This window comes from Phyllostomus hastatus, unplaced genomic scaffold, assembly GCF_019186645.2.
Source record: "Phyllostomus hastatus isolate PE091 unplaced genomic scaffold, TTU_PhHast_1.1 phas_scaffold_78, whole genome shotgun sequence".
NCBI lineage: Eukaryota > Metazoa > Chordata > Mammalia > Chiroptera > Phyllostomidae > Phyllostomus > Phyllostomus hastatus.
Genome location: NW_025334041.1, coordinates 85636740 through 85663351, shown reverse-complemented (window position 1 = coordinate 85663351; position 26612 = coordinate 85636740). Strand labels below are relative to the sequence as shown.

The 26612-nt window shown below is 51.9% G+C and overlaps 1 protein-coding gene across 1 annotated transcript; it reads right to left on the bottom strand.

The window, feature by feature from the left end:
- Nucleotides 1–1486: 1486 nt before the first annotated feature.
- Nucleotides 1487–25190, bottom strand: ATP6V1B1 (ATPase H+ transporting V1 subunit B1). Its single transcript, XM_045828800.1, has 14 exons — nucleotides 24960–25190; nucleotides 17569–17624; nucleotides 8777–8875; nucleotides 8480–8573; nucleotides 7827–7904; nucleotides 6764–6903; nucleotides 5769–5870; nucleotides 5041–5138; nucleotides 3894–4017; nucleotides 3581–3731; nucleotides 3271–3353; nucleotides 2382–2486; nucleotides 2054–2183; nucleotides 1487–1972 (listed from the first exon to the last, which is right to left on the bottom strand). The coding sequence occupies exons 1-14, from the start codon at nucleotides 25075–25077 to the stop codon at nucleotides 1809–1811; spliced, it is 1542 nt and encodes a 513-aa protein (XP_045684756.1). The 5' UTR covers nucleotides 25078–25190; the 3' UTR covers nucleotides 1487–1808.
- Nucleotides 25191–26612: the final 1422 nt, after the last annotated feature.

Genomic DNA, 26612 nt, shown 5'->3' with positions numbered 1-26612 from the left:
CAAATGGCCAATAGACACATGACAAGAAGCCCAACATTAACCATAAGGGAAATTAAGATAAAAATCACAGCGAGATATTATTTCACACTCACTAGGATGGCGATGATAAGGGCACAGAGAGTAGGTGATGCCAAGGCTGTGGAGAAATGGGAACCTCCGCACACTACTGGTGGGAATGTGACATGGTGCAGCGGCTGTGGAAGTGGCTTTGCAGTCTGGCAGTCCCTCAGAGTGTTACACGTGAAGTCACCATCTGACACCCGGTCCCTTCACTACTTGGTATTGATTTACCCAAGAGAAGGGAAAACACGTCCACACAGAAACATGCACTTGAGTGTTCATAACAGCATTATTCATGATAGCTAAAGGTGGAAGCAACTGGGTGTCTGTAAAACTGATAAACAGATAAACAAAATGTGGGGTACCCATGCTGTGGAATATTATTTGGCAATAAACAGGAATGAAGTACTGATACATGCTGCAACACGGATGAGCCTTGAAAATATTACGGTAAATGAAGGAGCCAGTCACAGAAGACCACCTGCTGTACGACCCCATGTATATGAAACGGTCAGGGTAGGCCAAGCCTAGGGCTGCGGTAGGGGCAGGAGAGTGCCTTCAGGGGTGATGGCGAGCAATGCAGGGTTTCTTTTTGAGGCACTAAAAGTGTTCTAAAATTGATTGTGGTGATGGCTGCACAACTCTGAATATACTGTACAAGAAGCTGTTGAATGGTACGATTATAAACAGGTAAATCACAGGGTATGTAAATTATATCTCAATAAATCTGTTAGGAAATAAAAACAACCCTATGACATGTGGACACCCACAAGGTTTCCCCAAATGGCTGTGAATTGTCACAGGGACGGGACTTTAATTCTCAGGTCCTTCTTTGGTGTCAATTCTTGATCCAAGAATTCTGGCTGGTTCCATATCACATTGATCCAGAAATGGAACTCAGCCCTTCGCTAAAGTTCCATCCTTCAACTTGCCCTGCCTCTTAGGAAGCATTCATGACCTCATTATAGGTGGGGCAGAAGAGACCAGAGGAATGATGTTACAGAAGAGCAGGCAGCTTTCAAAGCAGCATCTAGCATCCTGGGTTTGTTTTGGGATGCTCTTCACCCATTTTTAATTGGGGGCTTCTCCTTAGCCTTTCACCCTACTCCCACGTCCCTCAGGTTCTCTCTCCAGCAACCCCCCTCCCTTCTTGTATGCAACACACCAAATTGCTCTTCAGCATCTCTCAGACAGAGCTGGTTAGAGTCAGACAAGTTTTTGTGGCCTAGATCACCCTTTACATGGCCCCTGAGCTCATCATCCACCCAAGAAATGTATCAAGGTATTTCTTAACGATGATAAATATCTCCTAAAGGGAAATTCTGTTGTCAGCTGTTAAGACACTCCTGTGGCTGGAGAGAACAGTTTAACCAACTCTGTGTACCCATCATCCCCAGCTTTAACAATGACCAGTGTTTTGCCAATCTTGTATTCACATAAGATAAACTCTTCATTTCAATTACTTCTTATCTTGGGGGGGAGGTGTGGAGCTTTTAAAGTAAAAATACAAATGCTCCTATCAGAACAAGAAAAAGAATACAGGTTTGACAATCTGTTCTTTCCCTGTGCCAGAAAGCCAGGGAGAGGGATGGAGCATACATGAGGCCCCCTATAGCTGGTGGGTGCTGAGGGTGGCACAGAAGCGGCTGGCAGGTGAATGGAAGCATGGAGGATGGGGAGGGGTGAGAGGACACGATGCGGAAGGCAGGGGTCCCAGAACCACACTCAGGATCCAGTTGCAGATGGGTCTAAAATGCAGTGACAGTCGTGGTGTCCTGGGGCGCCCCCTCGCGGGAGTAGAACTCATCAATCACACTCTGCGGGATGCGCTTCAGCATCTCCTTGGGGAAGATGCGTAACAGCTTCCAGCCCAGGTCCAGAGACTCGAACACTGAGCGGTTCTCATATGGGCCTAGGGACAGAGCACGAGTGTCAGGTTTGTGTGTATGTAGGTCAGAGGGTTACTGACGGACCACCCCGCTGCGCGCCTCACCCTGGTTGATGAAATTCTTCTCGAACTTCTGCAGGAATTCCAGGTACAGCAGGTCCTCCGAAGTGAGCGCCTCTTCCCCCACCACTGCTTTCATGGCCTGCACGTCTTTCCCGATGGCGTAGCAGGCATACTGGGGGAGGGGGCAGAATGCGTAGGCGGTCACCTCAGGCTTATCACCTGGGCTCCAGGGCTCCCAATATGGCTGTGATGGGGGGGGCACTTTTGGGGGAAGGGTTACCAGAAGAAAAACTCATGGTCTAGATAGGTCTCAGGCTTTCAGCACCTAAAACCAGCATTCTCACTAGCCCCTGGGTCCGCTCCTTCTTACCAGCTGGTTAGAAACATCTCCATGGTCCTTTCTTGTCATGCCCTCACCAATGGCAGACTTCATCAATCGAGACAGGGAAGGGAGCACATTGATGGGAGGGTAGATCTGTGGGGGCAGAAGGTGTGGCAGAAGGCATGGTCCCAACTTTCATTCCCTTCCCACCCTGCTTGTCTTCCCTCCCCACCCCGGGGTGCCAGGGGACTAGTCCTCATTCATCCTGTGGAGGAACAGTTCACTACCGCTCTCTTTATCTCTCAGACATTCTAGGGCTTCAATGTGTAGGTGTCTACACATGTAAGGGAAGATGACATGACAGCAGTCAATGAAAGGCTCACTATTTCAAAACTTGTGATTGTTTGGACAAAACCAGGTTGAAGCTCAAGTTAATAGCTACAAAGAAAGAACTTGCCAAGCAAAGAGGAAAAGGTCCTAAGGGTTACATTTAACCTCAGATGGGACAGACACTTTTTTCCAACCCACTGGCACATCATTCACCATCTACTTGGGTCAGTTACCCATTGTTTTCAGTTCACCAGAGCAAGTTACTGGAAAGGGAAGAGATAGTATTTCTTTAGTATCTACTATCTTCTAGATGTTTTCTGTATGCCAACTTATTTTATCCTCCAAAATGCAACTGAATGATAAAGTATTATTTTTCCCATTTTAGGAAAGAGAAAAACTAGAATCTGAGAGATGGGCTAATTTTCTCAAATTCCTACAGCCAGGTGGGCTGGATTCTACCCAGACCTGTCTTCTGTCTGTGAACCAGAGTCTCCCTGGGGTGTTATCTCCTATTTGGGGCGAGCCTTGCCTGGCCATTCTGGATTCATGGAGAGATGAAGCACAGGAGTGGTGGAGAGAGCAGAAAGTGGGTGGGAGGGGACAGTACCTGTCTGTTATGAAGCTGTCTGTCCACATAGATCTGTCCCTCTGTGATGAAGCCCGTCAGGTCTGGGATCGGGTGAGTGATATCTACAAGGAGATTCGCTGGCCTCAGTATAGATGGGGTCCAGGTTTCCACCCACTTGGGGCCATCTGGGTTCTTTTGCCATCATGGGAGTGATAGGAGTGGATAGGGGCAAGGAAAGGACAGTGTCTACCCTGATGGAGGAACAGAGCTACTGCACATCTATATGCGTGTGCAGGTGGGAAGGGCAGGCAAGGGGGCTGCAGAGAGCAGTGACAGTGAGGAGGCTCACCATCATTGGGCATAGTGAGGATGGGGATCTGAGTAATGGACCCTCCACGGCCCATCACACGGCCCGCCCGCTCGTAGATGGTGGCCAGGTCTGTGTACATGTATCCAGGGAAGCCTCGGCGCCCAGGTACCTCCTCTCTGGCAGCTGAGACCTGCAAGTTCCATGGGCATTGGGATAAGAGGGGGATGAGAGGCTGAGACGAGGAATGGAGGGCTCAGGGACTATGAGAAATGGAGTGGGGGCAGGCCTGGGTGGGTGAGCTCTGGGGTGCAGGAGCTGGGATGAACCTGGCTCCCCTCAGCAGCCAGCTCACCTCCCTCAAGGCCTCTGCATAGGAACTCATGTCGGTCAGTATGACCAGCACGTGCTTCTCACACTGGTAGGCGAGGAACTCAGCAGTGGTCAGCGCCAGGCGAGGGGTGATGATCCTCTCGATCCTGGAGACACGGTCAAGGGTTAGGGAGCCTGTGCTCTGTTGCCTCCAGCACTGAGTGGAAAGTGACCTGGGAAGCTGGGACTGCTCATAGCAGCAGGGGAGTGGACACGATGAGCCCCAGCCCCCAGCCCCCAGGTCAGGGCTGTGGTTCCTGGGAATGGGTAACTCAGCCAGCGCCCTACTCTCCTCCTGTGGTTCAAGGGCAGAAAGGAACAGAGACTGGGGCAGGGCAAGAAGTTGTGTGAGAGGGGCACAGGCAGGACTAGGAGTGTCTCATGAGGGCGACTGTGCCCTGTTTCTGTGGCCTGAAGCTGAGGGATGCTGGCATGCCAGAGGGAGGCAGGTCAGGGCTTCTGCTTTAGCTCCCTCTTCCCCTGGGCATCTGCCTTGGGCCAGCTGGAGCACCCTCACTCACTCGGGGTCATCCTCAGAACTCTTTCCTCTCTGGTCCTCTCACTGTTCCCGCGCATGCTTAGTGTGCAGGAAGTCGGTCAGGTCTGTCCCGGCCGCCCCCTTCCTGCTTTGAGCGTTCCTGAATCTCCGGGCTCTGCACCCCTGGGTCTCTCCTTCAGTGATGTTGTCACAGCCTCCAGAATTCTGTTGCTTAGTTTTTGGATACTCACAATACCCAGGATAGTTTATTAAAATTGTTTTTTCCTAGCCACTGAACCCCCAGACTTAAGTTCACATTTTCTAAACTTTTAAAGTAGCCATTTTTCTAAACAAATGGTTTCGGGAAATATCTGTTTAGTGGTGACTTTGTGGAAGTGACTAAAGATGAGGAGCCCTGACTTGGGACAGTGGTTGGACGCAGGTTGTGGGAAGAGCAGTGACTGCAGGTGGCAGGCAGGCTGGCGGTCCAGCTCCCTCTCTTTGTGGGCTGCTCCTACCCCTTATCAGCCTCAAATTCCCCCGCCCTGGCCCTTGGCTGCAGCTCTGGAAAATCCCTGGAAAGCACTCTGGGTCTGGAAAGGGCATGAGACCTGCTGCCTGAGGGCAGTATGGGCACCGGGAGAGGACTCACGTGGGGTCATTGGCCAAGTTCAGGAAGAGGCAGACGTTCCCCATGGTACCATTCTGCTCAAAGTCAGACTTGAAGAACCTGGCTGTCTCCATGTTCACCTGGACACACAACAGGTAGGGCTGGAGGCGGGGCCTGAGGCCTGAGGGCAGGGGTCCAGGCTCTTCCCATCTCTTCTCAGCAAAGCCTATAGACTGACTGTCTAACTGTCACTGGGGATGAAGGTGCCACAGACATTGGGGTGACCCTGGGGCATGAGAGGGCAAGGCTGGCTTGTTGTCTGGTCCTGGGCAGGGTCTCATCAGACCATCGAAGAGAGATTCAGGCTTCTCCAGGCTGAGCTCTGCTCAGTGCCCTCCTGTGCCTTCCTTGGCCAGCTACTTCCCATGAGTCTTCTCCCCTATCCTTGGGCCTTTGTGTTTGCCTCCCAAAGCTGTCTTATCTCCTCACTTCCCTAGTTTCCCAGCCTTCAGGCCACTCTGGGCTCACCTTAAAGCTGCCGTGGCCTTTGGGGTGCCTTGAGGGACACGCTGCCCTGGTCACTGGGCCCACCGCACCCCTTCAATCAGTCATGTTCTTGCCTCTCCCGCCAGTCAGGCCGAGACTCTGACAGCTTCTCAAGGGGAAGGACTGTGCCTCCCCCACCAGATGAGGCCATGCCAGGGGCCAAGGGAGACGAGGCTGCCCACCCACAGTGTCCAGAACTTGCCAACCTGGCCAGTGCCTCTTACCCCCATGGCTGCAAAGACAATGGCAAAGTTGTCATCGTGATAATCCAGCACGGCCTTGGACTTCTTCACTAGCCCAGCCTGGCGGCAGATCTGGGCAGCAATCTGGGGTGGACAGGGTTAGGAGGAAGGATGTCAGAGCCCTCCCCACAGAGTGCCATGGAAGAGGATGGGCGGGGCCATTTCTCATCAGTTTTCCCTGCTGGGGCCTTCAGTGGGAGGGACCCACAAAGGTGAAAGGGCAACCCCAGGTCCTACAGCTCTTCTCACGGAGAGGCTGCCCTGATCTGCAGCTACTCAAAGGCTGAGGGTGCCGGTCAGGGGGAGCAGGTGGAATGAGCAAGGGCCTCCGCGGCACAGGTTTGGGGCGGCTTGGCCTTCAGAAACTGTGCCTCCCCGCAGCCTGCTGGGTCTCTCTGGGCTCAGAGCTGCCCCAGGCCTGCGGTGGGCGTAGCCTGCAGCAACGTGGGTCAGGATGTGCGTGTGTGGGATGGAGGACCGGCTGCTTCTGCCCTCTGATCACTGAGACCACTTTCAGGGTGAGCTGGGGCACATCTGGGAGCGGCTGGGGGAGGAGCGTCTAGAAACCTTGTCCACTGCGCAGCTCTGAGAGGAACAGGGCTCCGTGTACTTGGTGGCAGGGATAGGGAGGCCTCATATGGCCACGGGGCCGGCATGAGAGGGTTCACTCAGTGCAGGGAGTAAAGCTGAGCAGGACCGTCAACACTGGGGTTACCCATGGGTTCTCTTGTGAGTCAGTAAGTGCCCCACTCACTCAGCCAGAGGCTTGAGGACCTGCCTAGGGACAGTGAGGAGGTCCTGTGGAACCCTGTATCCCTGAGTTGCCAGAGGACAACTGCCAGTCTTGATGCTGATGACCCCAGCTCGGCCGACCCCTGCCTACTCAGCATAGGAAGCCCTCCTCGCTCACCTGCCAGCCCCAGCCTCTGCTCTGTCCCTTGCCCTTGGTTGTGCCTGCAGGCTCCCATGGGCCTCACCTCATTGTGGGGGAGTCCGGCCGCGGAGAAGATGGGAATCTTCTGCCCTCGGGCAATGCTGTTCATGACATCGATGGGAGAGATGCCGGTCTGGATCATCTCCTCAGGGTAGATGCGGTTGTAGGGGTTGATGGGCTGGCCTGAAGACAGAAATCATAAACCTATACTCAAGGGAGGGCAGTTCAAGTCCTTCCCTGCCCTTCCTGCCCTGACCTTGGACTCCAGGGCAGCGCTGTTAATGGAATTCTCTGCCCTGATGGAAATGGGCTCTACGGGCACCGCCTAATGTGGTAGCCCGAGACACATGTGGTTATTGAGCACGTGAAATGTGGTTTTGAAGTGACATTTTATTCCACTTGAATGCATTTGTATTTAAGCAGCCACATGTCCAGTGCCCCCTTGGACAGTGCTACCTTGGAGCACTGGAAGGCGGGTGGGAACCCAGGCTGAGGCTCCTACAATCAGAGCCGGGGCCCTCCTCTAGATTTACAGGTGCTGTACAGAGTCAGGACGACCTGAGGGTGGCCCAGAGACCTCCTGCGTGAGTGGGCATGTGTTTCATGCTCTGCCTCCAACTTGCTGTGTGGCTTTGAGCCCGCCAAGGACCTCCATGGGCCTGCATCGCATCCTCAGTAAACTGATGTGATAGGGCTGGGGCACTCTGGACAGCCTCCCTCAGAGTGGGTGGGAGCCTGGCAGGGCTGTGTCTGCTTGTGCAAGCCACCTGAGCCAACTCTCGGGGTGGGGATGGGGACCTGGAAGGCAGGAGAGTGATGGTCTTGGGGCACGTGCAGAACCCTGCACATTTTACTGGATGATGACGACATTTTACTGGAACTAGGCATGGAGTGCTGATGGCGGTACTTCAGGCTCTGTGGCTCTCTGGGGACAGAGAGGCCTTTGCTGCTCTCATGTCCCATGTGGTTGGCTGTCAGTCTGATCAGCCCTGATGGGGAGCTCTGGCCTGCTGCCGGGGTCTGTGTTGGTGGCAGAGGTGATGATGGGGTGGGAAAGGTGATTGAGGGCTGGATTACGGGAGCCTTCAGGGCCTCTAGTCACTCACCATTGATATCCAGGAAGTCCTCTGCCATGACCTTTGGTCCCTTGTCAATGGGTTTGCCAGAACCATTGAAAACCCGACCTGGGGATGAGCAGGGGGTGCTGGAGAAACCTCAGGCCCAGCCCTGGGTCTCTCACTGCTGCCACCCCCCACCACATCACCACCAGCTCCCACATGCCCCCTAGATCCCAAATGCCCTGTGTCCCCTTCCCCTCAACCCTCAGTTACCCCCAGGGAGCTGCCTACAGTGACTGTCTCCTTTGGAGTTTTCCCTTCTTTCCTGGAAACCTGTATAAGCAGGGCTGTGACCCAGAACAACTACACTAATGGGGGAATTTGGGGCTGGAAGGTGGAGAGGGCCAGAAGAGCAGATTGTGGGAGAAAATTAGGGGACATGCTATCCATTTTAGGCCCACCCCAGATAGATGGCTACCTGCTGTGCCCCTAGTTTACTGAAGCTGCCTTCCTCAGTTCTTAAACAGCTGCTGTGTGTCAGGCCCTGAGCCAGGGGTGAGGGTCAAAGACAGAAGATATCACCCCTGACCTCAAAGAGCTCACAGGTGAAACAGAGTGTAAACAGGCAGTGACAATGCAGTGTGCTGAATGTTTGGCAGGGCAGAGGGGTCCACCCTCTCTTGTCCCACCCCATCCCTCACCCAGCATGTCCTCTGACACCGAAGACCGAAGGATGTCCCCTGTGAATTCGCAGGTGGTCTTCTGAGCATCAATCCCTGAGGTCCCTTCAAACACCTATGGGACAAGAGGTTAGTAACTCTAACAAGGGGCTTGCTGGAGAGAATGAGGCCTCCATTCTTCCATTTATGCCCAGCTCTGGGCAAGGTGCTCTCAGGGAAAGAGGACATTTCCTGTCTCGGGTGGTTATACGATAATGTGGGAACTTGGTGGGTTTATTCATTTATTCAACCAGCCAGCATCTCATTGACGCCACTTACCTGAACAATTGCCTTGGTCCCAGACACCTCAAGTACTTGCCCGCTCCTCTGAGTCCCATCGGAGAGGGTGAAGTTGACGATCTCAGCATACTGGGCGAACTGGCAGGGGGGAGAGCAGCCCAGAGCAATGCTGAGATCAGCGGTGAAGTTAATGTCCCCTTTGCACCCCTCCTTGATTCAGGCCCAAGCTTCTGTCTCCCGTCTTGTGCTCAGACCCTCTTGGAAACAAACACAAGGGACTGGGATGGGGCATGTTTGAATTCTTTCTGGGAGGCAGTATCCTGAATGGGTAGGAGCACCAGCTTTAGAGTTGGAAGACCAGGGTTGGAATTGGGATCTGAGGCTTAGAAGCTGTGTGACCCTTGGAAGTTATATAATGTCTCTGAATCTTCATTTTCTCGTCTTTGAAATGGGGGTAATAATCATAATATAATACCTACTTCATAGGGCTGCTTTGGGGAGAAAAAGAGATAATATACGTGGCATTATTAACTGGTGCCCACCACCTTGCAACAGCTCGATGACATTCAGTAGCTATTATGGCCATTTAGGTCTTTTGGAGGGCACCATCGTTCCTGCCCTGGGGACTCATGGCGAACACACTGAGCACTCTCCAGGAACCAGGTTCCCAATCTTTACCCATGTCTAGAGGAGGCTACAAGCTGGGCCAGGCAAGCTGGGCCAGGAGAGCAGACACTGCACGCTGACACTGGTCCTCAGCTCTCATCAGCACCGAGGGAGCTAAGCCCTGTACCTGCACTTTCTTTCCAAGGGAGACGCCGGCGAGAATGCAGAGCATCGCCCAGGCCCCCTCGCCTTGCTGCCCAGATTGATGGTCTGCTTCAGGGAGTAAGTCACAGGCTTAGTCCAATAAAAATAAATGGTAATAAAGACAACACCCCTCTCCATAAAGTTTCTAATATTCTAGAAACTCCAAGTACTCTTCTAAATACTCCTTGTACATTAGACAAACGGACAATCAAAACTGCAAAGACAGATGAAATAGAAAAGACTAAAAACACATCCTAACCCATAGAACACATCAAGCTGCACCAGGTTTTCTGATCACAGTAAAAGCAAGATAGAAATCAATAACGAAAAGACAGAAAACCTTTATACATTTGAAAATGTAAAAGCATTCTAAATATAGAAAAACTTACCATCAGAATTAGAAAACATTCAGTACTGCACAATAATGAAAAACTGCATATCGACATACATGTGATGCATGTAGAGCTTTGTGCTTATATTAAAAAAGAAAAAAGGTGAAATGTAAAAGGAAAAAGAACAGCATTAGAACTCTAAGACAGTAGGAGAAATAATAAAAGGGCAGAAGTTATTAACACAGAAAACCAACATGTAATAGGGAAGGTCAACAAAGCCAACTGGTTTTTGAAAAGCCTTATGAAATAGATCTCTAGCAACACTGATTTTTTAAAAAAGAGAAAAGTCATGAATAAGTAACTGTTGGAATAAAAAAGTCAAAAGTAGCTATACTAATACTACTAAAAAGATAAAAGGAATTATGAACTATTTTATGCAATATATTTCAGAACTTGTATGAAATGAATCAAGTGCTAGCAAAATTCAACTCAAACCAAAACCATTTAAAAACAAAATGTAAAGTCAGAATATTCCTATAACACTTAAGATATTAAATAAATATTTAAAAATCTTTCCATGAAGAAAATACTAGTCCCAGGTCATTTTACCAGTGAGTTCTAATGATTAGGACCAAATAGTTTGAAGCTTATTCAAGCTTTTTAAAAGACTGGAAGAAAGGCATGGTCTGTAATTCACTGTATGAAGCATGCATGCCATCAATGCTAAAATAAGAATTGTGAGAAAATTATAGATAATCTCACTTGTGAATATGGATGCAAAAATCCTAAACAAAATTTAGCAAACCAAGTTCAGCAAGTTACAAACAAACCAAATAATAAAAGAAAGAAGTTTAAAACACAAAAAATGAAGATAAACACACACAAATCAAAATAATAAAAACCAGGTTGGGATTATTCCAGGAATTCAAGGTTAGGCTAATATTAGAAAGCCTATTCATGCAATTTTCTTATTTAATAAAAGGGTTTAAAAAATCTGTGATCATCTAAAAAAGTTTTAGAAAAAGTTTTTTAAAAACTATCCAAAATCGAAAACAAAAGACAAAGAACGGGGGTGGGGGTCAGGGCGCTGAAGAGGGTAAGGGTCAGACACACGGAGATGGGAGGGGAGGGGACTGGGGTGGTGAGCACACAGCACAACGTACTGATGAGGCTGTGAAGAATTGTATACTTGACGTTTATATAATATCATTAAAATGTCACCCCAATAAATTTCAATTTTTAAAAAGACAAGAACAAAACTACTCTATGATAGCAGAGAATAAAAGGAAAATTCTGTAACCCCCCAAAGTATCTCAAAAACCTACAGGAAATACTATACTGAGTGGTATAATGTATAAAACATTCTCTTTAAAATTAGGAGCAAGCCAACAATGCCTGCTTTCATCGTGCTGTTCAGCATGCACTGGAGGAACTAGAAAAGTAATAAGATAAACAGAAAATAAAGATTAGAGACAAAACTACAAAGTGAAAAACTCCCCAAATCCTAAACCAATAAAGAGCATAGCACAGCTCACCAAAAAACTATAGACCCATTTCTTATATAGATGCAGAAATTATAAATTGTTACTCAGTAAATCAATCAGTGTGTTAAATAAATAACAAGTATGACCAAGTAGGGTTTATTCCAAGAACTCAAGCCTAGGTCAATCAACATTTGGGAGTTTTTCAACAATTGACAACATACTTCATAATAATAGAGAGTTTGTCAACATAAATGAAAAGGAAAACTCCATAGGATTATGTAAATAAACTTGAAAGTTGGTTGATAAAGGCCAGCAGCTGTTTCTAATACAATTCTATGTAAAACAGGAGTGGCAGGCAAGCCCTTGAACACAAGACTATTCTCTAAAACCAACATCAACATCCTAGCAGATGGTGAAATTCTAACCCCATTTTCACCTCCAATAAAATCAATGACACAGAGATGCCTGTATTGCCATTGTTACTTAATTTTGTTTTGGAAATTTTAGTTTATACAGTAAGACAAAAAGAAAAAGAGGAAGAAAAGAGTATACTAAAAACATAAATGGAGAATGTTTTATATATTTTTTAAAGTGGCAAGGAGAGGAGACTGTATTCTTCAAAAATGTTAAAAAAAAGTCTCTTTGGAAATGTTCCAGATTGTAGGAGGCTAAACAGACATAAAGATTAAATGCAATGCCAATAGGAAAAGACATAATTCCCTTTACTTTCACACTATATATATATATATATATATATCCCCAAGAGGATCTAGTTATAACAGAAACAACAAACTCCAGGATTAATCAGAGAACTTGTCTGTATACAAAATAAATATATCTTTTTCAAACTATAAACAGAAAAGGAAATGAAGAAAAGCATTCCATCCACAAAACCCATAAAATATTAGAAGTAAATCTAACAAGAAAGGTACAACAAAATAATAAAATCTTATAGAAGGACATAAAAGAAGCCTTGAACAAGTGGAGAGAAACACTGTTTTTTCAAGACAGAATGACTTACTATCATAAAAATATAAATCCCTCCAAGAGTATATACATTAAACACATTCACAGTGGATTGTTGTTTCTCCTGGAACTTAAAATGGTCATGACATTCACATAAATGTCAGAATATCCAAAAAAAAAGTTACAGAAAAGATCAGGGATGAAGGACTTGAGTTATCTGGTACTAAAACGCTCTGAAGCTACTGCAGGCAGTTGAGGAGTGTCGGTGGGGGGCAGACAGTGGGCAGACAGTGGAGGAGGGGGCGAGTAGGCAGCCCAGAGCCGGGAGCGAGCCGGTTTGGGGGGAGTGTCACAGCACGAGCGTGGCACTTTAGTTCCCAGGGTAAAGAGATGATTGAGCAAATGGTGCTAACATAACTGGGTGTCTACTTAGAAGACGCCCACATCAGAAACACAAACACGTTCCAGGCATATATAAAAGACTTAAATATAAAGCTAAACAAACAAAAACCCTAGAAGAGGAACTTTTCTTCCTTATTTTCTTTCTGGGTAATCCAGCTAAAAGCAGGATAAGAGAGATGTCTTAGACAAGAAATCCAGAAGCTATAAATGAAAAACTAGAAATATTTGATTTTATAAGCATTTGAAATTTCTGTCTGGTACAAACACCACACACAATAAACAAAGAGCTCCAACAACTCAAGCTGTACAGCTCAAGAGGAGGGAGTGGGATATGAACAGCTGAGAGGGTCAGCTCCCCTCTCATCAGGGAAGAGCGAGAGCACTAATGTTCACCTATCTGACAGGCGAAATTAAAGGAGAAAACGTATTTGGGGTTGGCAAGGGTGAGTCCTCTCTTACAGGTTTGGTAGGAATGTGTGAGTTGCCCCACCCTTGCTGGGATAAGCCCCAAACTGTCCATGTCTATTTAAAAATAAATATACACCAGGACCCAGCAATTTATGTCAGGGCATCTATCCTATAGCAATAAAAGCATCCGAATGAAAGGGATATATATGAATGAAACAAATGAATATATATTCATATAAATATATGAATGAATGAAAGGCGTCCGAATGAAAGGGATATATATATACACACATATATGTATATACATGTGTATACATATGTATATATATATGTAGTACTATCTGTAGCAGCAAAACCTGGAAACATGCTGAAGTCTATTAGTAATGGAACTGTTATTCCATAAGACACAGGACATTGCACTATTGCCTACATCACTGCTATCAAGGAGAGTGAGTAAAATGTGTATCAATCCGACATGTTTTAAGAGAGTAACACCAATGTAAACCTCTGATATGCATATACTTGCCCAAACATAGCAGTACCTTCACATTGGTTATTTCAGTAGGTTAGGGGGCAGATAGTTAACTTTATGTGTCTTTTCTTTGTTTTACTAGTTCAAAGGAGCATTCTTAAAATATTAAAATGTAATGAAAATTTGGAACATGTGCACGTGGTTATTCACCATCATCACCATCATTATATCCTCCGCTCTCCACAAACGGGTGAACTTACCACAAACTGGTGAACTTACAGGCGAGGAAAGAGGAGCAAATGGCACAATTTCCCAACTCAGTACGACCAGCGTGGGGTCCCCTCCCCCAGGGCACCCCTGCTGGAGTCGAACCTAAGAAAGGAGGGTTTGCAGCTCTGATCGTTACTGTAGGAAGCTCTGGCTTGGGTCCCTCCTCGTCCTGTGAAGAGGATGGCTGGAAGGCCACCTGATTCTCCTTCAAGCCACCCCTCAGACCCTTTGAAGTGGGAGTTCTCCGGGAGGGGTTCGACTCAAGAGGAAGGGTCGGCCGCAGGCGGAGCTGCTAACGCCCAGACGTTTTCGGCTTCTGAACCACAAGAGGGAGCCCGAGAGCAAGGACTTCGTGGCCTGGGAAAGTTCAGTTAAGAGTCCCCAGCTCTATTCCCTCTGCCGCTCTGCCTGGACCTCCCCCTTCCTGAACCCGCCACTGGTCTCATTGTCTGCAGAACGGATGGTGGGCTGCTGATCTCAGGAGGAAAGTTGTTGCACAGGCCAGAGTGGGCCCAAAAGAGATCAGCCAGTGGGCCCCGCATGTAGAAATCAGGTAGCAGGGTGATAAAAAGCCATTCTTTTAATGTGGGTTTATGTGGGTAGGTAGGATGACAGGAAAGGAGTGGACAGTAAGTGGCACACTGTGTGCCCCTGAAAAATGAAATCAGAGGAAATGAACTTTATATAGCAGAGAGTATAGTCAGACAGTAGGAAGAACTGTCAGAACCATCATCCCCAGCCACGGAAATCTGGAATCCTTTAGGAAGAGAAAGCCGGACCTCTTGTGTTTCCGTGCTGGGAATTTGTTTGTAGGGAAGGGTGGTCATAGCCACTTAGAGCAGTGAGTTCGGGTGAGGATTCCAGTGTGCCACAGTGAGCTTTTACCCAAGGAAGCCCCTCTCCCAGCTCATACTGAGCAAGCCTGATTCTGTCCATCCTCACTGTTGGTTACTAAGAGCATTGCAGAGAGTGGGGATGGCACAATGCAACCCATCTCTTCTGCTGGAGACTCAACTGAGTTTTCAATCAGCCCTTAATGAAGCACAGAGGAGCTGCCGAACACATTTGGAAGACTCGGAAGTTCTTAGGAAGACTGGCAGGAACTTGCACCTTGGAAAATCAGATGAAACTGTGGAAACTACCCTCAGAAAAATGCACAGGCACATCAATGCATACCTCTAAATGTCTGCATACAATTTCAAGGCCCTTATTCCCGGGGCTAAGAACATCCGATCTTAGAACACAAAATTCTCCCCTCAATATTTTTCCGTTTGAGGATGAAGCAAATTAATTGCCTGTGTGATTCCATGTGGACAGAAGGTGGCGCTGTAGAAGAGGAATTGTGGCATTTTGCCCAAACAACCCTAGAACAGGGAAAGGGGTGTGAGGCAACGGAGGGGGACAACAAAGGTGCCTTCCGACCTTATGAGACTAAAACCACCGATTCCTTTCTGTCCCCTTGTAAGCTCAGGGTTCTCTGGGTGTCTCCGTCTGCCAGTTATTTTGTTCTGCAAGAGTACCAGATGCACGCGATCATCACAGAATCATAGGTCTGGGGGTCTATTTCCAGTTTCCTTGTCCAGCCCCATTTTACAGTTGAGAACATGGGCCTCTGCGTGGGTACTGCCTCTCCATAGGGCACTGTGGCCTGCAGACTGACAGGCGCAGCAGGGGGTGTGATGGAGGTGGGCGAGGGGGCAGGGCATGGCACCAAGGGTTTAATCAGGACTCTCAGCACTTCTGCATTCCAGGCAGCGCTATCGCTAACCCTGGAGGAACAGTAATTATACATTTACCTGATTTGACCCTCGCAGCAGCGCTGCGATCACTTGAGAGGTGAGGAAACGGGGATTTCCCATCCTAGACAGATGGCTCTCACACTTCAGGGAGCATCGGATCACCTGGAGAGCTTTTAAAAAGACTTTGGGGCCTCACACCCAGAGTTCCTGATTCTGTCAGTCTGGGATGGAGCCCAAGGACCTGTATTTCTACCAAGTTCCCAGATGGCGCTGATGCTGCCGATCTAGACCCGACAGGTTGGAGCAGCAAGGGTGAGATGGAGCTGGGATCGAAATTCAAGAAGCCTGAGTCAGACTGTCTGACCCCGGCACGGACACACAACTACTCCGCCATCCCTCCTCCCAGGGCGTCCGCAGCATCAGTGGGTTGACCAGTAATGTCCACTGAGTGTGGAATCTGTTTTCCAGGAATGAGTGGGTCTGATTTCTTTAATGTAGTTGGCTCAGGTTTTGACACGTCCACATTAGTCATGATAACACTTATTTATCCATCCATCTCCTTCACTTACTCACTCTTCCTTTGAACAAAGCGAGCACGCACCATGAGCTGGCTGTTCAGTGAAAGTGCGGTGTGGGGCTCTAGGAGCTCAGGACTGGTGCAACGCCACCAAAGCCCAGTAGGAGGGCACAGTGAGGGGTGGGCCATGAAGGAGACATGTGGCCAAGTGCTGACCAGCTACCTTGATGGATGGGATGCTGACCACAAGGCAGTACACAAAAATGAGAGCAGGGGACAGGCTCACTGCCAAGGGGGCTGGGAGCCCTCCCAGGAGGAGGTAAGCTGTCGGCTGGCTCTGGGGGTGAGTCAGATGGAGGGCATGGCGGAAAGGTAGTCAAGGAGGCAGAGGGGACAGTACGTGCAAAGGTCCTGAGACATCACACAGCAGCTGCAGAGACACTGTGGGTTTCTAAGTAGACAAGGGAGAGTGATAAGACGTGAGAGTGGAAAGGTATGCAGGGCACCAGGGAGCCCTGAGTGAGTCTGAAGCACGGAGTGGAGAGGTCAGGGCTGCATGGCTGCAGGGTGGCAGATGGGAGGTTGCCAGGCTGGGGTCCCAGAGGCCCTGGCCAGGATAGAGTATTGCAGGGGGGTGGGGTAGAGTGCCAACAGAACATGTGCCCTGACAGAGTGGGGAGGGAGGAGTCAAGGGTGGCACTCAGATCTCCAGTTTGCCCACCTGGGAGGTGGGGTAGGAGGTGGGTGGGGAGGAGGGGGGAAGGGGTGGTGGGGTGCAACCGCTAGGTACAGGGCCCATACCCTTGCAGGGCTCCTTATGCCTCAAGAATCCCTCACCATAGGAGTCAAAATACTGCCAGTGTCTGCCAGGGTCCTGCATTTCCCCAGGGGACACAATGTAGCCTGAATCCCATTTCCATTCCCTTCCTCCAGGCCCACTTCACTTCCCACCCCAGCTGCTGGTTCTCAGGCTGAGATATTCCGAAGGCCTTTGAAAGCCTCCAGCTCTGCAGAAACGTTAGCTGGTGGTGATCTGCTGCCGCCTGCCCTTCACTTTAGAAGAAGAGCTGTGAGAGTGGCAGGTGGGAGTGTCCAGCCTTCTGAGGAAGTTAGACACAGCCGTTCTGCTGATGCGGAAAGAGGCGCAATAGCCTGGGTCCCCCAGCTCATGGGTGATAGTGCTCCCTGAAGGCCCAGAGTAGGGTCCCCACTGAAAAAGCAAGAAGGGAGAACCTCGAGTGGCTGGGAGACAGCTGCAGAGGATGATTGGGGGGGCAGGTGGCAGGGGATCGGAAAGAACAGGACAGGACAAGCCCTTGGGGGCCATCTAGGGACAGGGCAATTTAGAAGAAATTCTGTAAATCCTGCACCTATGGGGCTAGGGAGTCCTGGGATTTAGCCTTGGAGCCTGGGAAGAGGTGGGAGTCTTACCTTGACCTGGTCCAGCACCACCAGGGGCCCATTGACGCTGCACACAGTCCTGTAGGCTGGGGGAGGGGTGGGAGGGTGAGGGTCTTATACCTAGACACACACACACACACACACACACACACACACACACAGGCAGGCAGCGGCATCCTCCACTGACCCTCCTTCCCCTCCCTCTAACACCAGCCCCATCCCCTCCTGGGCCTGGGCCATCAGAGTCATTAGCTGTGACAGAGCCAGCCACCATTGCTGTAAGGGTCGTGACCCTGCCTGCAGGACTCCCCACCGCCTCGGACACCTGCAGGAGGCTGGGGGAGGGCCAGGTCGAGGGGAAGGCCCCTCAGAGTCTCCCCTCCTCAGCCACGCAGAGGCCTTTCTCATCCTTGAGGCTGCTTCCCCCTGGCCTCAGCCCCTCACCCACTACCTCCTCTCTGACCCACAGTGTTTGCCAAAAGCTTCTGGCCCCCACGGTGGCGGAGGGTGGCAGAGAACCACCCTCCCCGACCCTCACCAGGACCACACTTCTCTCCATCGCCCCACACTGATTGAACGCTGTGTGTGTAGGGGGTGCAGGTGTCAGTGAGAAAAGCCAGCCAGCACCCCTGCTCTGCCACAGGGCCCTGCCACGGAGGCTCCCTGGCTCCCCAGGCTCACTGGGTGCCCGTGGGGGAGGGGAGAAAGCGGCAAAGAAGGGGGAGCCGCAGAAGGTCTCAGTCCTAGTGGCTGCAGAGATCCGCAAATGGGGACATGAGCTCTGCTTACCGGGAGTGATTGGATTACACATTAGGAAATACTTCTGGACTCCAGTGTTGCCCCACCCCCCCAGAAGAAGCCGTGCACTGGCAGGCAGGAACCCTGTTTTGGTTCCTCTAGGGGCTGGCTGAGGGGCCCCGGATCCTCCCCACCCACACCCCTGGCATACTGCAGTCCCTCGCTGGGGTCCTTGTAAAGCACCACTGAGACAACTGAGGGACGGAAGTGGGCAGGGCAGAGTGTCTGTGAAGTCTCGGAGTCACTCACAGGCTGGGAGGGCGTCCCAGGGGAGAGTGGTCCAAGCATCCCTTTCACAGGCGAGGAATGGAGGGCCCAGCGTGACACAGATGCTTGTGGCAGGGGAGAGGCCGGGGTCCTCCCTTTGTCTCTCTCATCAGACACACTGGCTCCCAGCCACTTGCCCTCTGCTTGTAGGCTGGATGGTGCCAAGCCACACCACACCAAGGGAAACGATATCCCCGCTCACGCTCTCCCCAGTGGTCAGACTCCTTATTTTTGTGGATGTAAGTCCCTCTGATTGGGTCTTGGGCTAGGAAGACACACTAGGCAAGGGTATTTTTGCACAGATAATTGCAGGGCTTTTCTGAGCTTGAAGCCGATGAGGAGAACTTTAGAACAGGAGGAGGGCACCAGGAGATAAGCTCTTCTTGGGCCTGGAGCAGGGAGGGGACTCCCTCACGTTGTTGCCCTCAAACTGGCAAACCACGGAGCCACTCTCTCCTCTTCCCTCAGCCAGGAGGTACCCCAACTTCCATCCTAAGTCAGACGCTGGAGGTGACTGCTCTTTGGAGTAAAGGTCCAGCGCCTCCCTCTCTTTCTGGCCTCTCCATCCAGTCGGTTCTGGAGTCTCCCGTCTTGAAACCACCCCCTCAGCCCCAGTCCCTCTCCAGCTGCTGCCTTCACAGCCCAGTTTCTCACAGGCAGACGCCCGGCTCTCTTCCTTTCCACCTTCCACCCAACTCTCGCCCTCTCCACTCTGCCTGTTCGCTAGGCCACATGTGGCTTGTGAGTTGCTAAATCTAAAGGGACCAGAGCCTGGAGGCACTGTCCTCTACAGCTCCTGGGAGGCCCTGCCCCTCCATGCCCCTCACCCCACCTCTCTGGCTGCTCCTCAACGTATTTGGAGGACCTTTGGGAGTTGGAGGGCCTCAAGGCGGGGACCTGGCTCTGGACTTCTCACTCTCCTTCCCCTGGATGATCTGCATTTCCTTCCCTCTTCCCTTTCTTTCTTCAAGCATGTCTATCAGATGTCCTATGGGTACTGACTAGGCAAATATGGGTGGCAAATAAAACAGGCAGCCTACAGTTAAAAAGAGGGGCTGAAGATAAAACAATTCAATTACAAACCACGGTAGGTGCTGTGAAGGGAGAGGACAGGGTGGGTGGGAGTGGGTGAGAAGCCTGGGCACTCAAGAGGAAGCACGCACTTTTCAGGAAGGGCCATTTGAGCTGAGGCTTCTCGTCAGGGGGAATCATCAGCAGCCCCCCGCCCCCTGGGCAAAGGGCACATCTGGCAGAGGTGAGGAGGCCCGGCAGCGAGAAGGAACTTGGTGCCTGCGGGGAACAGAGAAGGGCAGTGTGGCTGGCTTGCACAGGCTCACTTCTGGGGTGCAGGAGGACATAGTCCCAGGAGACATGAGAGCAGGGATGTCTGCAGGGGTCACTGCCGAGTCCCCACCTCTTAGAAAAGTGTGGGCACATGGTAGACACTCAGTAAGTATTCACTGGGTGAGTTATGGAAGGTGTTACCCAGACCCACCAGCTTGGCCCCGTATTTCCCACATCAAAACCCACGTGTGCCCCCACCAGCGCTTCCCCAGCCCCACACCAGATGAGGGCTCGCTGCCCTGGCCCCTGCCACTCCCATGAAGACAGAGGGTGGACAGGATGAGAGAGAGGATGCATAGAGCTAAGGTGGGGGCACAGGAAGACCCCGATGAGGGGGCAGGGCAGAGGCTGCAGCATCCCCCTCCCCACCACCAAGAAGGACACGTGCCAAGCAGCCACTCGGTGTCCCTCTGGCTTACCTGGCATTTCGACAAAATTCTCTGGATTGCCAGAGCAGAGTGGAGCAGGTGAGCCCAGCAGAGGAAGGACAGGGAAGCAGGGAGGAGGGAAGGGATTGTGGGAATGCCAGAAAAAGCACAAGGGTGGGGAGAGTGTCACATTTAAAAATGCCCCAGAAGAGCTGGCATCTTGCTGTCTGGCCCTGTAGAGAAAATATCAGACCACCGAAAAGGACTGAGACAGCAGAAGGAAGACCCAGGGTGGATGGGCCTCACAGGGAGGTGGGCTGAGAGAGGGGGAAAGGCCTGAGGTCCAGAAAGCCCCAGGGAACCATTTCCAGTTCTGCCAGAGGGACAAGCCTTTCCGCTTCCCCCTCGTGTCCACAGTCGGCTCCCCTCACTTCACAGCTTCTGTCACGTGAAATCCTCATTAACCCTGACATCCAACAACTCTACCTCAGGAGTGGAGCATCCAAGGAAGGCCAAGTGGTGATGGTAATGGGCACAAAGAGGGGGTTGGATCTGCCACCCCGCCCCCAGCCCCCACGGAGAAAGGGCTGGTCTGGGGGGAGCCTAGGGGCCCGGACAAGTGCCTGCCTGCAGCGGAGCCAGGCCATGGGGCTGCCAGCTGCTCAGTTCTGTGCCTGCCCTGGCCGGGGCTGCACGGCTGACCAGCATGCACTCTCTGAGACCCTCGTCTATTCACTGCAACAGCCTAGTCTGCAAGCTGCCTTCCCAGGCCTCCAGCAGGCCCGGGCCGGCTCCAGTGGGCCTCATAAATAGCTGCTGGATGAATACAGGACTCTGTGGCCCAGCCGTCACTGCAGATAATCAGTTATGTTGCTGTTTCTGTTCAGCATCTAGCTATTCACATCTTTTAAAGCTTTGCCTTGGGCTGCAGCCAACTGGGTCCTCTTGCCTTTGAAGTTGCACAGTGCTCCAGGCTGCACCCTAGAGGGTGTCCTGTTCTCCAGCTTGTCTGTTCCTTGAGAAGACAGCCTTTCCCCTCGGACTAGGGTGTTCCGCCATCAAACTAGTCTATGTCTCTTCTTAGAGGCTGTCTTGTTTGGACACAGGCAGGGTGGTGGCTGAGCAAGGATGGTGTCCTTGACTGGAAGCCAGGCCTTGGTTTGTGCCCACCCCCAACTGTGCCCATTGTGTCCACAGCATGGAGCGGCAAAGTGGGGCCCAGAAAGTCAGCTGATTTCCCTGGGGCACACCACTGGTCAGGACAGTATCCTGTGGCACCCATGGAAAAGGTCACTGCCCCGGCCCTGGGACACACCCGCGGCCCTGGAGAGGTGGAGAGGTGAAGGCTGGGGACAGCACCGGGCAGAGTGCTGAACCAGAAGACCCTGGAGGGCACTTCCTCAACAGGCCTTCCTGAGACTTTGTAGACTGTCCCTCCAGCTGCCCTGCCCACCCACCCCCTTTCCATTGTCCTAGCTGACACTTTGGGTTGCACTTTGGGCTGCAGGCCGGTCCAGCCCCTCCCTGACCCTGTCTCCTCGCCGCCTTCCTTGTCAAAGGCTCGGCAGGGGGCTCCGGCAGCTCACTAATTAGGACGGCCCAGCCACACACCTGCAGCGTCCTGGGAGAGGGCTGAGGCAGGCGCCCATGCATGAGGCCAGGGTGGGGGCAAGCCTGGGGCAGCAGGTCCCTCACCTCCTCCCTGATCCTGCTGGAGGAATTAGGGAAGGGGGGCCAAGGGCTGGAATCTGAAGGTTCTTAGAATCAGCCCAAGACCCTGTGGGGTGGAATCTCTCAGTGTAACCTCCCTTGCCCTTCAGTTGAGGGAACTGAGGCAGCCTGTGCTATGGCACTAAAGCCCCTGGGCAATCTGACCCGGCTGCATCCCTCCAGCCAGGCTGCCGGCCTGTCCATCATAACTTTTGCTCATGCTGTGCCCCTCACCCTACCAGCCTAGCAACTTCTGCCCCATAAGACCAGATAAAGCCATGCCATGTCCTTTCCTTGGGGAACAACTCTAGCTCCTAGGGTGGCAAAGGGGTCCCTTATTTCCAGGAGTGGATATGGCTGGGGTTCACTCTCCATTCAGATTTCACCCTGTCCCTACCTTTCTGGCCCACTCCCTCCCCAGCCATTGCAGTGCCTCAGGCCACCTCCTCCTCCAAGAAGCCTCCTGGACTCACCCCACTGGCCCAGTGAGCCCTGGGGCTAGGAGCCAGCTGCCCTCGTCCTAGCCTCTTTCCTTCTCTACACAAAAAAGTTCTCCTGTCTGGCCTGGCCAGGTGGCTCAGGGGGTTGGAGCATCATCTCATACACCAAAAGATTTCTGGTTCTATCCCCGGTCCAGGAGTTTATGGGAGGCAACCAGCAACGGATGGATGTTTGTCTCTCTCCGTTCTCTCTAAAATCAATAAATATATCCTTGGGTGAGGATTAGTTTTTTTAAAAAGTTCTCCTGACTGGAAGTGATTAGAGCCCATCCCCCCCCAGTAGAAGGCCAGACTACTGTGGAGGGCAGAGAAGACGCTGGAGTCCTGCCTCCAGCCTCTGTGGGGGGCAGCTCCGGGGATTTTTTTGCCTCAGGCTCCGGAGAAGGAAAGGAGGGGAACTGGTGAGAGCGGCAGGTGCCCTGCCTGCCCTGGGCGTGGGTGGGTGTTAAGGCTGGGCTAGGGCTGTTTCCTGGGTGTATCCCGTGAGGACACTGGTGTGTAGCAAAAGTGAAGGTGGTGGCCTCTGTCACTGCAATAACATCTTTAACACACCTGTGGAGACCAAAGTGGCTTCCCCGGCACTAACCTGGCCTCTGGGTCAGCTGTTGTGTGTGAACACAATTGTCTGGTTGGGGACCACATAGAGCAATGAGCTTGCAAACCTGATCGGGGACAGGTTTCCTGCCACCCCTGGGTTCCAGCCCCAGTCAAACTTGACTGGAGGCTTGTTGACTATAAATAAGGAACTGGCTGGGAAGTGGGGGTGCAACCTGCAGGTTCCTGGGTGGGCACATTCCAGGGAGAAGGAAAGCAAAGCATGCAGGTCCAGGCCTCAGACCCCACACCCCACTCAGGATGCTGGCAGCTCTCCTGTCCCACAGGGAGGAGGGGCGGCGGGGAGGGACTGCAGGGGTGGGCCATCACTCAGGCCTGGACCAGAGTCAGCCAGCTCCTCTCAGGTCTCCAGGCCTGGGCTCTGGACGCAAGATGGGGGCCAGTCACTACATATTTCTGGGCCTTGGGGACCCCTTCTTGCCCCAGGGGAGAATCTGGGCCTCTGTCCTCTGCACGTCCACAGGCTCGGGCTGGCAGGGCCACTCCTTTTTTCTCCATAGCTGGAATATACTCCACCCCTCAGGGCCAGCTTGGGCCTAAGGAGGTGCCTCACACCCCCTGGGCTCCTCTTGGGGCTCCACTCCCAAGTGCAGACTAAGCTCTCAGCTGCCCTCTCAGGTCCTTCCTCCCACCCCCCACCGCTGGACTGTAAGTGGAGAGTGGGGGAGGGGTGGCTGTGCTAGGCTGGCTTCTCCTGGTACACACCCTGTTAACAGCCTCTGGCTCACCTCAGCTAGTGCTGGACAGGCCGGTTTCCTCCAGTGAGCTGGGCTGTCTGAGAATTCTAGAATTTGCCAAGCCAGGGAGAATGACCTTGGACTAGGAGAGACGGCAAGGGCAGAGGGCTTCCTTTGGCCCTGGGGGCCTTACCAGGTTCTCTGTCCCAGACTTCTGGACTTGGGCCACCCCTGCAGGACAGGCACTCAGGCCACCACAGGGACACCTGCTCTGAAGCCTACACAGGCACACTCCAGCACACACGCCTGTACCCCAGACACCAGGTGCTCCTTCCCCCCAACTACACACATACAGATGTGTGATGTCACCTGACCACACACTCACTGTGTTCTCCCCGTGAGCACGCATGCTTGAGTACACACGCACACACATACACACACACACCCTGAGTGTGCAAGCATGCACACAGTTTCCCCTTTTCACACTTTGTCCAAAATGACACATATACCCACATTTCCTCACTCTGATCACACACACTCAGGCTGTCACACACACCACACAAATCCTCACCCAAGTAAAGATGGGAACACCCACACTCAGGCACATGTTTCACCTGGTTACTTATACACACAGACATCCTCCCCCAGAATGCACATGCGGAGTACACACATCGATATGAACACACAGTGCCGGCCAGTTCCCCATCCCGGGAATGCACACACACTGTATTGCTACACATGCCCCAAGAACATTGACCATATATTTCTTCATGCTGAGCGTTCTAGTGCACGCACGCACATACCCTCCCCCACACCCCACCCCCATACACATATACACTCTGGGGCAGAGAGCTGGGAACTGTCTCTAGACTTGGGGTCTCCACACAGCAGCAGAGTGATGACAGGGAAGTTCCTGTAGCTACTTGCCTGTCCTCTCCTCTGGGGTAGCCTGGGCTGGGGACCCCCATCTCTCTACCAACAGAGATGGCCCCTGCCCAGGTAGCCAATGGCATCATTCTCCTGGACAAAAAGCCCTGTAGGTCTTCCCAGTTGTCTGGTCCACCTCTTTCCCCGAGGCTAAAAAGTAGGGCCTGTGGACCCAGCAGCCCACCCTAACCTCACCCACTGGGGGTCATACTCACTGACACGGGGGTGGGTGATGTAGTTTCGGGTGACTGCCTGCATGTGCTCACGAGCTGCGCCCAGGTTGCAATCACTGCTGGAGAGCCCCCCAGGCCTGCTCTCTACCTTCGTGGCCATGGTGAGCTGGGGGCAGAGTGCCTGAGCCTGCTGAGGCAGGTCCACCGCTCCAGGCCGAGCTGGAACTGGAGAGAGCTGACCAGCCTGCCCCTGCAGTCACCCCTCCCCTCTCCCCTCCTCTCCTCCCCCTAGTCATCTATAAACAGGGAAACTTGGTTTCCTGGTGCAATTCCAGATATGGGAGGTGCCCTAGGCCACCTGAAGCAGGAAGATGGGGGAGGGGAGGGGCAGTGGGGTCTGGCTGGCTACTCCTCCACCTCCAAATGCATGTGAACTCATTTCCTCCCCCGGAACTTCAGGTACTCTCACAGGTCCAGGCCCCTCACACATCTCCTGGTCTCCCCACTCAGATCCTCGCACACACAACCTGCCCTCGTCCTGCACCCTTGGCCCTGACTGTACCGGGGCCCTTCTTCTACCACACAATTCCATTATCATCTTCTTCTGAACACCTGTGGAGGATCGTTCTTGGGTCAGCTTCAGTGCTGTCTCCTACAGGAAGTCTTCCCTGATCCTTCAGCTCTCTGGACTCACCACGCATCTGGTCTCTTTCCTCTGTCATGCCCTTGAAGGGGACCAAAGTTCTGCCACCTTAAAGCTGCCTTTTGGGATATGGATTTTAAGTTGGTTATTCAGAAACAAAAGACTCAGAAAGAAACTTTGACCCTCTCCGCTTTCCTGCCTAAGAGATCAGATGGGAACACCTGCTTCAGGAAGGAAGCTCAGCACAGTCACCTCAGCCTCAGACAGGAAGACTCCAAGCCGAGCCCATGGATTAGATTCCCCCATACCCCCTCCCGTCCCGTTGTTTTCTGGGTTGCCTAACAAAAATTTACCTGCAGTGAGTGTTCTGCTCTTCCCCGGTTACCTGCAAATCGCCTGTTTTTACTTTTAAAGTCTAAGACCCCGGTCCCCCCTTTCTTCTTTGTCCAAAATGACACATACTCTAATTTTGCCTCACTGTCTTTGGGATATTCATGCTTATGTGAATTCCTCTTGTGCGTGTATTAAATTCTACTTTCTCCTGTTAATCTTTGTTAATTTGATCACTGGCCCAGCCAGAATGCCTTAGAAGAGGGGAGGAAGAGTAGTGCTATTGTGTTTTTAGCCCGCACACCCTTTCGGATAGCTCTTGTCTGCGGCGTCACTGGTCTCCGAGGCCCCAGAGTTGCACCTGTGTCTCCTCCGTCAGGCTCGGGTTCTGAGAGCCTTTCTGTCCCATAACAGCGACAGCTCCCTGGGGACCACCGCAGGGCTCTCCCCATGTGACCATGGAGCCCTGTCTCAGATTCTTATATTTCACCTCCAGGGTCCCAGGCAGCCAGCCTCCCTGGACATTCTTAGCCAGGGGCGGAAAGTACAAGTGGAGGATCAGTGTTTTATGCCAGGTGGCTAAAAGGAGCTGTGCTTTCCCTGGGGCCAGCGGAGAACAAAGGTCTGCTGGGCAAGGCAGCGTGGGCACTGGGTGGGGCCCGGACACTCCCAACTCAAGCTCTGCCCCAGCCACCCATACGTCTCATTCTGGACTCAGGGTT